General features: G+C 43.8%; 1 protein-coding gene across 1 annotated transcript in view; it reads right to left on the bottom strand.

Annotated features, from left to right (window-relative positions):
* GLO1 (glyoxalase I) overlaps positions 1 to 2979 on the bottom strand; it is a 33408-nt gene extending 30429 nt beyond the window's left edge. The window contains exon 1 of the mRNA XM_080666993.1: positions 2685 to 2979. Coding sequence (XP_080523119.1) covers positions 2685 to 2768 — 84 coding nt within the window. The 5' untranslated portion in view covers positions 2769 to 2979. The remainder of the gene's footprint in view (positions 1 to 2684) is intronic.
* Between the last annotated feature and the right edge of the window lie 10382 nt (positions 2980 to 13361).

Below are 13361 nucleotides of genomic sequence, written 5' to 3'. Positions count from 1 at the left end.
TTTGGTAAAACTCAGCTTAAATGTCACCATCCCTGAAAGTTTTCCCCAACTCTATCACCTACCACTCCAAATTACTGTAACAGAGGACATTGATGAGAACAGTAGAAAGACTGACTTTCAGATTACTACTTGGGAAAAGAAGTATTTGGCCTTTTGAAGAAAGTTAGCCAAATAATATAGCCCAAGATATGGTCAGCTGTACACTCTTTTGTCTACCTTTATGTCAGAGATGCAAATGATCAACAAGTGAGTGGATTTTCCACCACTGCTGCTCTCTCCTTTTCAAAGCAACCCTCATCACTTACCTCACTTTCTGGAAGAGCCTTTTAGGCGTCCTCATCACCTCAGGCTTGGATCCCTCCAACCTATTCAACAGAACCCTGAATGGTTCCTCACTACTCATATAAATCCAGCTTCCTTAGATGTGACATTGAAAGCTTTCTCCATGATCTGGATTCAACCTATCATTCTAGCTTTCTCTACCACTGCTTCACTGATGACCCAGACTTCAACCAAAAACACATAACCTCCCTCTGCAGAACCTGCACTGCACTGCACCTTTCTGATATCTCAGCACATTTCTGCTCAGAGGTAGGTATCTTCCATCTAAAATGCCCTTCTATGTAATTCTGTCTCCCATGTGGCATTGGAACCCCATCCATCTTTCAAGGAATGGGCCCACCCCTGCCTTCTGCTTGAGCAGACCCAGATCCCCACAATTGAAATGCAACCTTAAACTGTATAACTTCTCATAGTGTTGAGAACACCAATGCACTTTATCATCATAGTAGCCCTTTTTATGCTCCTTTTACAAACTCAGCCCCAGTGCCCTGCTAAAGTCACTGCAGCTAATGATAGAACTGGGGATTCAAATGTAGGTCTTCAGACTCCAAGTACCCCGTGCCCACACCATATCACAGATGCTATCGTCAAGAATTTCTACCTCCTGTGCTCCCAGGGTGCTTTCTAATTTTAATAGCACGTTACTCCCAGTTCCATTTTCTGTTAGAGTTGGTGTATGTTTGGTGAAGGGACCTCATCTTGTTTATCCCAGTATCCCCAAACATTCTTTATATATAGCAGGTAATCAGTAATCAGGCTGAATTTAATTCATTTAGGTTTTTAAATTTATTTCATCTCAAGTTCCAAAATTAGTACTGAAAACAGTACTCCAGAAGCCAAATAGAGTGGAGGCTGGGAGTGTGGGCTCCTCCCTGAGCAAGTTACCCAATACCTATGTGCCAGAGTCTCATTTGTAAAATGGAGATAATGCCTGCTTCACAGGATTGTTGTGAGGATTAAATTAAGTAATGTACTTAAGACAGCAACCCAGGGCCTGACACACTCAATATATATAAGCTGCTAGTACAGATTCCATTTTATGTACCTCACATGGTAGTACCTCAAAGGTCAAAAAATTCTGATCTCAAAAAAGAACTACTCCAAATCACCAAGAGAAATTTAGATTATGAGGAGTGTAAATTAAGAATGCAAGGAAGTGTACTGAACAAATTTCACAAAGATCTCCCTGAAAATTTTTTTTTACTAGCCCAATACATAAAATCCCCAGTTACCTGGGAAATTAATATATACCAAACGACTCTATGTGAAATAACTAAGTATAATTATGAGAAGGTATACAAGTGAGATGGTTATGAGAGATTGTATATATTTTTGCCTAAGTACCAGATGTTAGTCAGAGGCTTTAGCAATTACAGGTGTATGACTCTTTGCCCTGAAGGCAAAGAGCAAGCAGGGACCAAAGTCATGCACCCCTCTTAGAGGGCTGCACAAAGCACATTTAATCTTCAAGGAATTTAGAAATTCCCCAGCCCATTGAATAAATACACGAAGGCGTTTACTGACACTGATGAGTACTAGAATAAACCCCCCAGTGACTGCTGTGTCTAATCTTGACAACGCACGTTAAGTACCACACCTCAGTGAGTTAGTTACACTGACTCTTAGTACAGACATGTTAAGCAAGCTGGAGGGATGAAAGCCTTCATGTGCAACAGGTCATTCCTCCACTGAGTAGATCGGTGAAGAAATTTCTACGATTCCTTTCGGATCTAAGCTCCATGATTCTGTGATCTCTCCTAGGGCTACCTCGCACAGGCAGGGCAGAAGGGTGTCTGTGAGTATACATACGTAGAAGCGAAGGAAAAGCGAAATTCTGGGCGGGGTTAAACCCGAAGTGATCAAATTAGCTTCTAGGAGTTGAGCCTGGAGCCAGGGCAGTGACGGAAAAATGATGCAGGCTGGGAGAGGCCAGCATGGCCAGAGACCTTAGAACCTGGGTTGGGTGTTCTGAAATTGCTCTTCTTATTCGCCACGGTTACTGACTTTGGGAACACGCACACCCACAGACAACGAATCTGACTCTGAGTTAGTCGTGGCTTCCAGTTAACATCCCCAAATTAAAAAGTTAATGCAAGTTGGGTTGCAGGCTTTGAAACAATCGGAAGAAATGGATCCTCTCACGGAACCCCCACTGCACACCATTAGTCCTCTCCCCAGCCCACTTCGGCCCGTCCAAGGCGGACAGAGTTGCACAGGCGGTCGAATGGGGTTCGAATCCAGTCCGAGCCAGGCCTTGCTGAGCCCGGGGAATCTGCTCTATCTTTGGACCCCAAATGCGCCACGCTGGGCCCCGACTCAGGAGAAATAGGTTCTGCGCCCACCTTGGTGCTGGGGTCCGGGTCCGAGCAACAACCGAGGGCAGCCTGGTCGGTAAGGCCGCCAGACGCAGGCTGCGGTTCTGCCATGGCTGCACTGCTGTATCACGGACGAAAGTACCCGGGAACACGGCGAGCTCCACACTACGCCCCGCCCAGGGTTGCCTTCTCCAGCCACGGTGTCGCGCCGCGGGGCGGGCACCCGCTGCCTTCCAGCCAATAGCTGTGCGGAGAGCAAATTGGTTCTGTGCTGACTGAGTGCCAGTGAGTCAGCGCCTCCAGCCACAGAGGTCTGTGCCCCGAGACTACAACTCCCAAGGTGCCTTGCGCCTAATGGAGGACCGCTTAAGGGGCGAGAAAAACAAACAATACTGTTGGCTGGCAAGAGTGGCTTTTCTTCGTTGCTTGATGACCTAATTTTGTTAAAGTTCAGTAACCACTCATACCTCAGGACTGCAACTTGATAGGAAATTGGAATCTGATGGAAAGAGAATTGGAAGTTATTATTTTTAAAGTATAGAAATCCCCAAGTCTAAGTTTAAACAGAACAGGATAATTAAAACAATTCTGACTTAGTAAAAAACCTAGGTTCAAGTTTTTGGTTCCACTATTTATTAGCTTGGCATAACTGGCCCCTCTGAGCTTCTTTGCAGGATTTGGTTGAGGATCAAATGAGATTTGTCATTGTTTCACACTTGAGTCAAAGGTCCAGAACTTTCACTCTTTTAAGTTAATTTCGCTGAGACACATTGTTTGTCTTCATTTGAAGACTTAGTCATTGTTAGGTCGAGGCAGGGGGGAAGTCCAGAGCCGATTCATGCGAACTTCCCTGGCCCACCCTCGGACCAGCGAATTTCGCCTAAGAGCGCAAGATTAAAACCTCCCCCTTTTAAATCGCCTGGACTCTCTGTGTTTTGTCTCCTGCGTCGCACACCTCTCAGTCATCACTGTTGTCAACTGATGGTTGTTGGTGCCAATTCAATGCCAACAGGAATCCCCAACTTGGGGTGTGGTGAAGAAGGAAACTATTTAGTGCAAACAACTCAATTGTGATACAGCAAGGCTGATGGCTGTGGAACAGCACTGACGAAGGCTGCTCTGGGACCAGGTTAGATAGCTCTATTCTGCTCCATTCAGGCCTGCTCCACTGTGCTTATTTCTGCTCCTGCACTGGTCTGATCAAAGTGTTTCAGCGCCAGCCGTGGAAACGCAGTCTGCAGCTTTCACTCATCTTCAGTCTTCTGTAGAAAGGGAAAGTGTAGTCTGAGCCAAAGGGAAGCTGACTTATAAAGATAAAAGTCTCTGCCCCTTTTCCCTGATTGGTCCGTTTTTATGCAAATGAGGACTCCAAATCCTCAAGTTTTGATTGGTCCAAAAAAACACTGTCCTGATTGGTCAGTGAAGATGCTTATGGAATATAGATGTACAGTTCCAATTGGATGGGGAAAGCCTCAATCCTACTGCTTGAGAAATTCCTTTGTAAGGGCTTGCTTAAATGACAGAAACACAATGCAGGTGGGCATTTCAGTGCTGGAGGAGGCAGATAGCTTAGTGCAGGATTCTCCCTGAAATGCAGTTTTCATGAGAGGTTCCTTGTGTAGAAATGGCTGCTAGGCTCTGTTTTTTTCCAATTTGAGCCATTTAAGCCACTGAGAGCCCTTCTTAGTAGGTATCTTCTTTCTTAGGATCCACACTGTTCTATGATGACTAGAACAAAATATATGCTCAATAAATATTTCCTGTTGTTAAAAGACTAACTATCATTACTGGTGAATACATAACTTAGAAAAGAACTTTGTTAATAAATGAATGAGTGAAAGAGAGTTTTTAAAAAAATATATGTTTTATTGACTTTTTAGAGAGAGAGGAAGAGAGAAGAGAAACATCAATGTGAGAAACATTGGTTGCCTCCCACACACAGCCTGACTGGGGACCGAACCCACAACCTGGGCATGTGCCCTGACTGGGAATTGAACCAGTGACCTTTTGGTGCACGAGATGACACTGAATCAGCTGAGCCACACCAGCCAGAGCTGAAAGAGAGTTTTTAAGTGAAAAGGAGGGTCTCTTTAAATTAGCAAGAAGATAGATGGATGTCAGAAATGTTGCTTGCAAGGGGTTAGGCAAAACGGGAACCTATTTGCTCACCTAATCAAAGTGAAGCAGGGCAGGAATGCCTCTGGCATCAGGCATCAGGAATCTGGAACTAAGCCCTTGGACACCACCAAGATGTCTCCATCTCTCATCTCACTTCTTTCTTCATGTCAGCTTCATTTTGTGATGCACACTTGCTCCAGTTGTCTAGTAACTTGAAGTTTTTAGCCACTCAGTCTCTCACCAGAGAGGAGTTAATCTCTTCTCTGAATTCCAATTTGATAAAATCCAGGGAGAAGCTATGATTGGCCGAGGCTAGGACCTGTGCTTACTCCTGTGGTCAAGGCACTGCCATTGGCAGTTTGGAGTTTGGATTAGAACTCACCTGGTTGCAGTGGAGGGGTAGGGAGGGAACCAGTTCCCAAAAGAAGAGAGAGTTGATTCAAACTGAACTATAGATGTCCACTTCAAAAAGGTGGGCATGATAAGAATTTCAACAAATTTTGTGCATATCTAGTACTAACTTAGTGAGGGATAGATTATCAAAACTCAATGTACTAGAACTACAGAACTTTAACATGGAGATAGACCTTAAAGCTACTAAACCCAGAAATTGAGGCAATACATAAACTCTGTATATATTGTGTGTTAACACTTAATTTTTGTATAGCAAGCCCTGACAAAAGAAATTTCTTTGAAAATTTTATTGAAAAGACACCCAAACTGTGTGTGTGTTTTTATTTTCCCCTCAAATCCATCAAGTGAACTTCTTAGAATATGTGAGAGATAAACCAGGTGAATGGATAGAAAGACTCAGTGTCTTAAAATACTGATTTGCTTACAAATTAATTTATTAATGTAAAGCAATCCTAATAAAAATCTTACGGGCTTTTGATGAACTGAATAAATTAATTCTAGATTCTATTTTTAGAGCCTCCCAAAAGGTAAGACACATTTGGAGAATAAATAAGTAGGGACCTAACCTTCCAGATAACAACTTATAATATAAAGCTACAGTAACACAGTGATAATGGCACTGGTATCTATAATAATAAAAGCATAATATGCTAATTAGACCAGATGTCCTTCCGGATGACCTTCAGGATAAAGTCAGGGCTGCGAGGGCAGCCTGGGTTCTGGATGCCAAAGGTAAGCCAGTGACGGCAGCTGGGGCAAGGAAGGCCTACTCTTGCACAAATTTCGTGCATCGGGCCTCTAGTAGATCAATAAATGGGAACTGTGTTAGGCGGCTATAAGATGGCCCCTATGATCCCCACCTCCTGGCATTCACACTCTGTGCTATTGCAGAAATTATGGGATGTCACTTCTGAGATTGGATTATATGACTGTGATTCTTATATCGGGAGCTCTCTCATTTGCTTTATCTCCAATCTCTCACTCAGAAGGTAAGCAAGCTGTCATGTTGTAATCAACAGTATGGTAAGACTCACATAGCAAGGAACTGATGTCTATTCTCAATAGCTAGAACCTGAGGCCTGCCTGTGGCCACATGAGTAAGCTTGGAAGTGGGTCCTCTCCCAGTAGTGTTTTGAGATGACTGCTGCCCCAGTTGACACCTTAATTTTCAATTCATGATAAATCCTGAGCCAGAACTACCCAGCCAGACCATTCCCAGCTTCCTAACCCACAGAAACCATAAGATATAAATACTTACTGTTTTTAGCTACTAATTGTTTTTAGCAACATTACACAGCTCACACACACACACACACACACACACACACACACACACACACACACATACACACACTTGATATAGATCAGGGGGAAAGGATGAAGCTCTCAATGAATGGTGCTAGGACATCATAGTTTATATTTATAGGGGGAAATATAGATTTCTCTATTTCTTATGATAAAGACAAACAAAAGTTCTAGTGTATCAAAGATATAAATGAGAAAAACAAAATTTAAAAACATAAAGAATAAAAATTAGAGAATATCTTTATGAATTTGTGGTAGAAATTTATCAATGAGGTGTAAAAGCACAAAATATAAAAAGAAAAATGTACCTTTACTAAAACACACTATAAAAAAGGGAAAAGATAGGCTAGCCGGTACGACTCAGTGGTTGAACATCGTCCCATGCACCAAGAAGTCCTCGGGTTCGATTCCCAGTCAGGGCACATCCCAGGTTTCTGGCTTATCCCCAGTGGGGGGTGTTCAGGAAGCAGCCAATTGATGTTTCTCTCTCATCACTGTTTCTATCTCTCTCCCTCTCCCTTCCTCTCTCTCTAAAAATAAATAAAAACAAAATTTTTTTAAAAGTCAAAAGATAGCCAAAGCCGGTTTGGCTCAGTGGATAGAGCGTCAGCCTGCGGACTGAAGGGTCCTAGGTTCGATTCCGGTCAAGGGCATGTAACTTGGTTGTGGGCACATCCCCAGTAGGAGGTGTGCAAGAGGCAGCTGATTGATGTTTCTCTCTCATCGATGTTTCTGACTATCTATCACTCTTCCTTCCTCTCAAAAATCAATAAAATATATTAAAAAAAAAAAAAAGTCAAAAGATAAACCAGAGTGGAAGAACATAGCCCACAAAGGATCGGTGTCTACACTATGCAAAAACTCTTACAAATGAATGAGAAAAAGATAAACAATTCAACAGAAAAAATAACAAAAGAGAAAAACAGTTTACAAAAGAGGAAACACAAATAACTAATAGACAGATTTTGTAAATGGTCCTGGTAAATAGGGAAATGCAATTTAATTTAAAAAGGAGGCTCCTTCCATGCCCTTCAGATGGACAAAACTTAAAAAATTGAAAGTCTGTCAGAATCAAATGTTGGTGTGGATGTGGAACAACTGAAAAACATATACATTTGCTGGTGCACCTAAGTTTTTATAAACACTTTGAAGAATAACTTAACAGTATCTAGAAAAGTTAAAGATAGTACATCCTAAGATCCACTACTAAGTATACATCCTAGAGGATTATTGTGCCTATATCCTAAGAATAAGAGACGTGGTTTGAATAGAAACAAAATGTGATAAAACCTAAATGTTCAACAGCAAGAAGAGAGGGTGTGCTATTTTCATACAGTGGATTCTATACATAAGTGAAAACGAATGAGTCATAGGAACATATTTCAACATAGATAAATCTCACAAATGGAAATGAATAATTAAAGGTTGCAGGAAAAAACCATATGGCACAGTACCATTTTTGCAAAGTTTTAAAATGTATCACAATATAATCTACTAGAGGCCCGGTGCACAAAATTCGTGCACGGGGGTGGGGTGAGGAGTGTCCCTCAGCCTGGCCTGCACCCTCTCTAATCCGGGACCCCTCGGGGGATGTCTGATTGCTGGTTTAGGCCCGATCCCTGCCTAAACTGGCAGTCAGACATCCCTCTCGCAATCCAGGACCACTGGCTCCTAACCACTCACCTGCCTGCCTGCCTAATGCCCCCAACTGCTCTCTCCTGCTGGCCTGGTCGCCCCCAACTGCCCTCCCCTGCTGGCCTGGTCGCCCCCAACTGCCCTCCTCTGCTGGCCTGATCGCCCCTAACCCCCTGCCAGCCTGATCGCCCCTAACTGCCTCTGCCTCGGCCCCTACCACCATGGCTTTGACCAGAAGGAAGTCGGACGTCCAGAAGATGGCTGGTCAACCTGGTCTAATTAGCATATTACCCTTTTATTAGTATAGATTGCTTAGGGCTAAATACACACCTAGTAATGAAATCAGGAAGTGCCTAGGAATAAATAACTCCAAATTTAGGAACATAATTTCCTCAACGGGCCGGGGAGGCAACAACAGGGGAGAAATATAAATGTCTTGACATTGTTTCATAACTTAAGCTGGATGATGGGTAAATGTATTATTCTTTCTACCTCTCTGTATACTTCAATATGGTACCATATACTTTTTTAAAACATAAAAGTAATAAGCACCACATATAGAAACAAAAGGGAAGATAGCAATAGTGGGGAAGGAGTACAGATGCTCCTCAACTTGCAATGGAGTTATAAGTTGATTGTAAATTGAAAATGAACTCAATACACCTAACCTACTGAACATCATAGCTTAGCCTACCCAGATTCTATTGAATGTGTTTCGCTTTCGTCGCACCATCATAAAGTTGAAAAATCATAAGTCAAACCATCATTTAGTTAGGGACCATCTGTAGTTTAGAATAGTAACTATTTGTGAAGATAAATTTCAAAAAGAGTTTAAAAGAGTTTCCTTTTTTGATAGAAGGGATATTAGTTTTCTAGAACTGATGGAACACATTATCAAAACTTGGTGGCTTAAAACTATAGAAATTCACACAGTTCTGGAGGCTAGAAGTGTGAGATCAAGGTGTCTGCAGAGCTACACTCCTTTTTTGCCTCTCCTAGCTTTTGGTGGCTCCTAATATTTCTTGCTTTGTAACTACAATCTCTGCTCTGTCTGCACACGTCCTTCTTCCCTGTGTCAGAAAGCTCCCTCTTCTTTCTCTTCTAAGGAAACCAGTCATAGGACTAAGGGCCTACTGTAGATCCAAGATAATCTCATCTTGAGATCCTCAACTGCATCTATGAAGATCCTATTTCCAAAAAAATCACATTCACAGGTAGCAGGAGTCAAGACTTAGACACATTTTTTAAAAAAATATATTTTATTGATTTTTTTACAGATAGAAAGGGAGAGGGAGAGAGTTAGAAACATCAATCAGCTGCCTCCTGCACACTCCCCACTGGGTATGTGCCCGCAACCAAGGTACATGCCCTTGACCAGAATCAAACCTGGGACCCTTGAGTCCGCAGGCTGACGCTCTATCCACTGAGCTAAACCAGTTAGGGCGAGACTTAGACACATTTTAAGGGAACACAATTCAACCCACTATAAGAGGCTTCTTTTGCTAGTAAAATTAAGATTAAGAAATCTACTCAGAGTATGTTTAAAATGCTTTCATGGTTGTTAATTTTTCTTAATGAACATCTTATTATTAGTTGCCCAGGTTTCTACTGTGAGTTGTTTTAGATTTCTGCATTGGCAGTCTATTTTATTTTATTTTTTACTAAATGGAATGGACAACTAAACAGGGGTATTAACATGCTGTTTCAGCCATAAACCAATAATCCTGGAAGGAAATCTTGAGAGAGAATGAACTGTGGATAGTTATTCAATATTTATATGCTAGTGGCCTGGTGCACGGATTCCTGAATGTTGAAAGGAAATTAATTAGAAGAAATATTTTAATAACACTATTTGCCCTTTCTCTATAATAGAAGTCTCAACCAAATTCATGATGGACAATGACAGATCAAAACACACATGTGCGATTGGCACCAGCAAGAGCTTTACATGCATTGCACATGTGTGAGTCAACATCTATTTTTAAATTGCCAGTGCACGGCATATATGGTGGCAGGTTGGTTCGTCAAATGGTTGGACGGGTGGACGGTCAGTCACTTAGCCTTTTATAGTCATAGATTTTCTACTTGAATGGTTGGCTACTAAAATTATTTGATAATATGATCAAGTGGCTATATTAGGACAGTTATAATGTAACAAATATTGATAATCTCTGCACTTTAACTGCATATTACCTACAGCATCTAGACATTTCCAGTTGGTTGTCTTGACATTTTTATTTCTATCAATAAAATCATCTTTCTCTCAGTTGCTGAGGCTTGAAACCAAACTCATCATGGAGTTATAGGTTTTTGAAACAGGAAGGAAACTTAGAGATCAACTCATCTCCCGCATTTCATTTTACAAATAAGGAGATTCAGGACTAAAGCAGTTTCACAATCTGAATTTCAGAATAAATTAGTTGAGTTATTGGGTAGCATAATCCTAGGGTATATTCAGGTCCCTGATTACCAATTCAATATTTTTCCCCTGTACTCCATACACTGATACTAATACTTAACAAGTAGCATATAACAAGTAGCATTGATTGAGCCATTACTATGTACTACTGTGCTAAGTGTTTTCATGTATATTCTCTCATTTTATTTTTAGGGACATTTAATTTTCAGGGTTTTGGGCAGTCTAACCACTTAAAGTGTTATACATGCTGCATGGTGTTTTGTTTCTATTAAGCCTCAAGAGAACTCTCTGGAAGGTGCACTTTTCCCATATCTCCGGCACCCCGAGGCGTGCTATCATGGGCAGTATTTCATGAACCTAGTTCTCTGCCAGAGTCAATTAAACTATTGCATAGATCACAGGCCACGAGCCAAATGCGGCAATGCACATCTTTTGAACAAAAGCTCTGTCCATATTAAGTATTATTTCTTTAGGATATATTGTCAGAAGAGGAATTTGTAGGTAAGGGCACATAGATATATTTAAAGCTCTTTAAAGGATATGATAGTCTGTAATTTGTTTTCTACTACCTCAGAATATATAGATACTAGAGGCCTGGTGCACGAATTTCTGCATGGGTGGGGTCCCTCCTAGCCAATCGGGGCTGTCTCGCCCAGTCACAGGGCCAATCAGGGCCAGCTGGGTAGGAGGGGGGAGGGATCGGGGAGGGATCGCAGGAGGTTGGCTATGGGAGCACACTGACCACCAGGGGGCAGCTCCTGCATTGAGTGTCTGTCTCCTGGTGGTCAGTGCATGTCATAGCTACCAGCCAGTTGTCCAGTTGTCTGCTCAGTCCAGTCCTAACGGTCACTTAGGCTTTTATATATATACTAGAGGCCCAATTCATGAAATTCTCGCAAGGGGCTCAGCCCCTGCCACTGTAGCGGCTGCCTTGGCCCCCACCACCACAGTGGCCACCTCTGCCTCAGCCTCCACCTGCCATGGCAGTGGCCTCTGCCTGAGCTTTGTCCAGAAGGATATCCGGTCTAATTAGCATATTATGCTTTTATTATATAGGACTAGAGGCCTGGTGCATGAAATTTGTGCATGGGGGGGGGTCCCCTCAGCCTGGCCTGCACCCTCTCCAATCCGGGACCCCTTGGGGGATGTCTGACTGCCAGTTTAGGCCCCATCCTGCAGGGATCGGGCCTAAGCTGGCAGTCGGACATCCCTCTCACAATCCAGAACTGCTGGCTCCTAACCACTCTCCTGCCTGCCTGCCTGATCGCCCCAACCCCTCTGCCTGCCTGCCTGATCACCCCTAATCACCTCTGCCTGCCTAAACACCCCTAACCACCTCTGCCTGACTGCCTGATCGCCCCTAACTGCTCCCCTGCTGGCCTGATCACCCCTAACTGCCTCTACTTCGGTCCCTGCACCTGGGACCCAGGCTTCCCTTCTTCTGGCCAGCTGCAGGCACCTGGGACCTGGGCCGGCTTTGCCTGGGCTGGCCACGAGCACCTGGGATCACGGGCGGCTTCTCCTGGGCCGGCTGCAGCCGCAGGAGCCTGGGACCACGGGCAGCTTCACCTGGGCCCAGCTTTGTCAGGAAGGACGTCTGGAAGGTCGTCAGAAGATGTCTGGTCTAATTAGCATATTATCCTTTTATTACTGTAGATAGATAACTCTGAATGAGAAGATGGCAAGGATTACTAGTAAACCTGCCACAACTGAAGTGCCCAAAGTAGACTAGTCGAAAGATGGACCAGAGAGAAACTCTATTACTCACAGCCCAACAAACAGCAGGGGTATCACATGGGAGGCCAGTTCTGCTCCCAGATCCCACTGGGCCACACTAGAGGCCCTGACGCAGGCAGTGGATTGGGAAGGCAGCTGAGGGTCCCAGGGCTAAGGGGTCAGCATCTTTTGTGGCACAAAGTAAGCAAGCTAGTCCCTCTGGCTTGGAAGGTGAGCTCCTTAGCCACACCACGGTTGCTCAGTGTCAGGCCAGTGAGGCATTGCAGTTTGGTGTACTCAGCAAGATGTGCAGGGGCCGTTATGGAGCCGAAACCTCACTGTATAATCATTGCGTGTTACTTCTTAGTATGGATGGACCTTGGTTTATTTAACGTTTCTTGTGATTTGTTAATAATCATTGTGTTTTTTCTAGTTGGCAGATCTCTCAGTCCTCACTGTAAATTGATCTGCTCTATATTCCAAGATTGACTTTAACACCCAATTAAACCGCACCCGTCACACAATGTCAGGGAATCGCAGGAAAAGCAGAAGTGTAGTGGAAAGAGGCAGGCGTGGACTTCTAAGTCAGTTTTCTTCAGTCTTTCTATTCTCTGTATCATCAGTAATAGGTTTCTGAGTAAAGGAATTCAAAGGAAAACATTTTAGGTTCTCAAGTGAAATACTAACTTCAGAAAATGTACAGAAAAAGTTCTTTTATATATTTACACTTTCATGCCAGTCCCTTCAAAGCATACCCTGAAATCCTTCCCAGCCCCACCCCCCAAATTTCCATCTCTAGGCAGTCGCTCTTCAGTGGCTCGGCCCCTAAACGATGTTTCACCTCCCGGCTGCGTAGGGCGCGCGTCCCCAGAGAGCGCGCGGGGGCGAGGGTGGGGGCGCCCGCGTCCCTGCAGCCAGCGCCCCTCACCTCGCACCCTCCCGGAGCAGCGCCCTTCTGAGCCTGCGCGGTGCGCCCCCGAGGGAACCGCTGTTGGACTCCCAACGGCCGAGCCTCGGCTGCGGAGAAGGTCAAGAGCAGCAACCCCAGCTAAGCGGCCGCTCGGTGGCCCGGGTGAGCTGGGGCAGCGGCAGAGAGT

Source organism: Plecotus auritus, assembly GCF_963455305.1.
Source record: "Plecotus auritus genome assembly, chromosome: 4".
Taxonomy (NCBI): domain Eukaryota; kingdom Metazoa; phylum Chordata; class Mammalia; order Chiroptera; family Vespertilionidae; genus Plecotus; species Plecotus auritus.
This window is presented reverse-complemented; position numbering and strand designations above follow the sequence as displayed.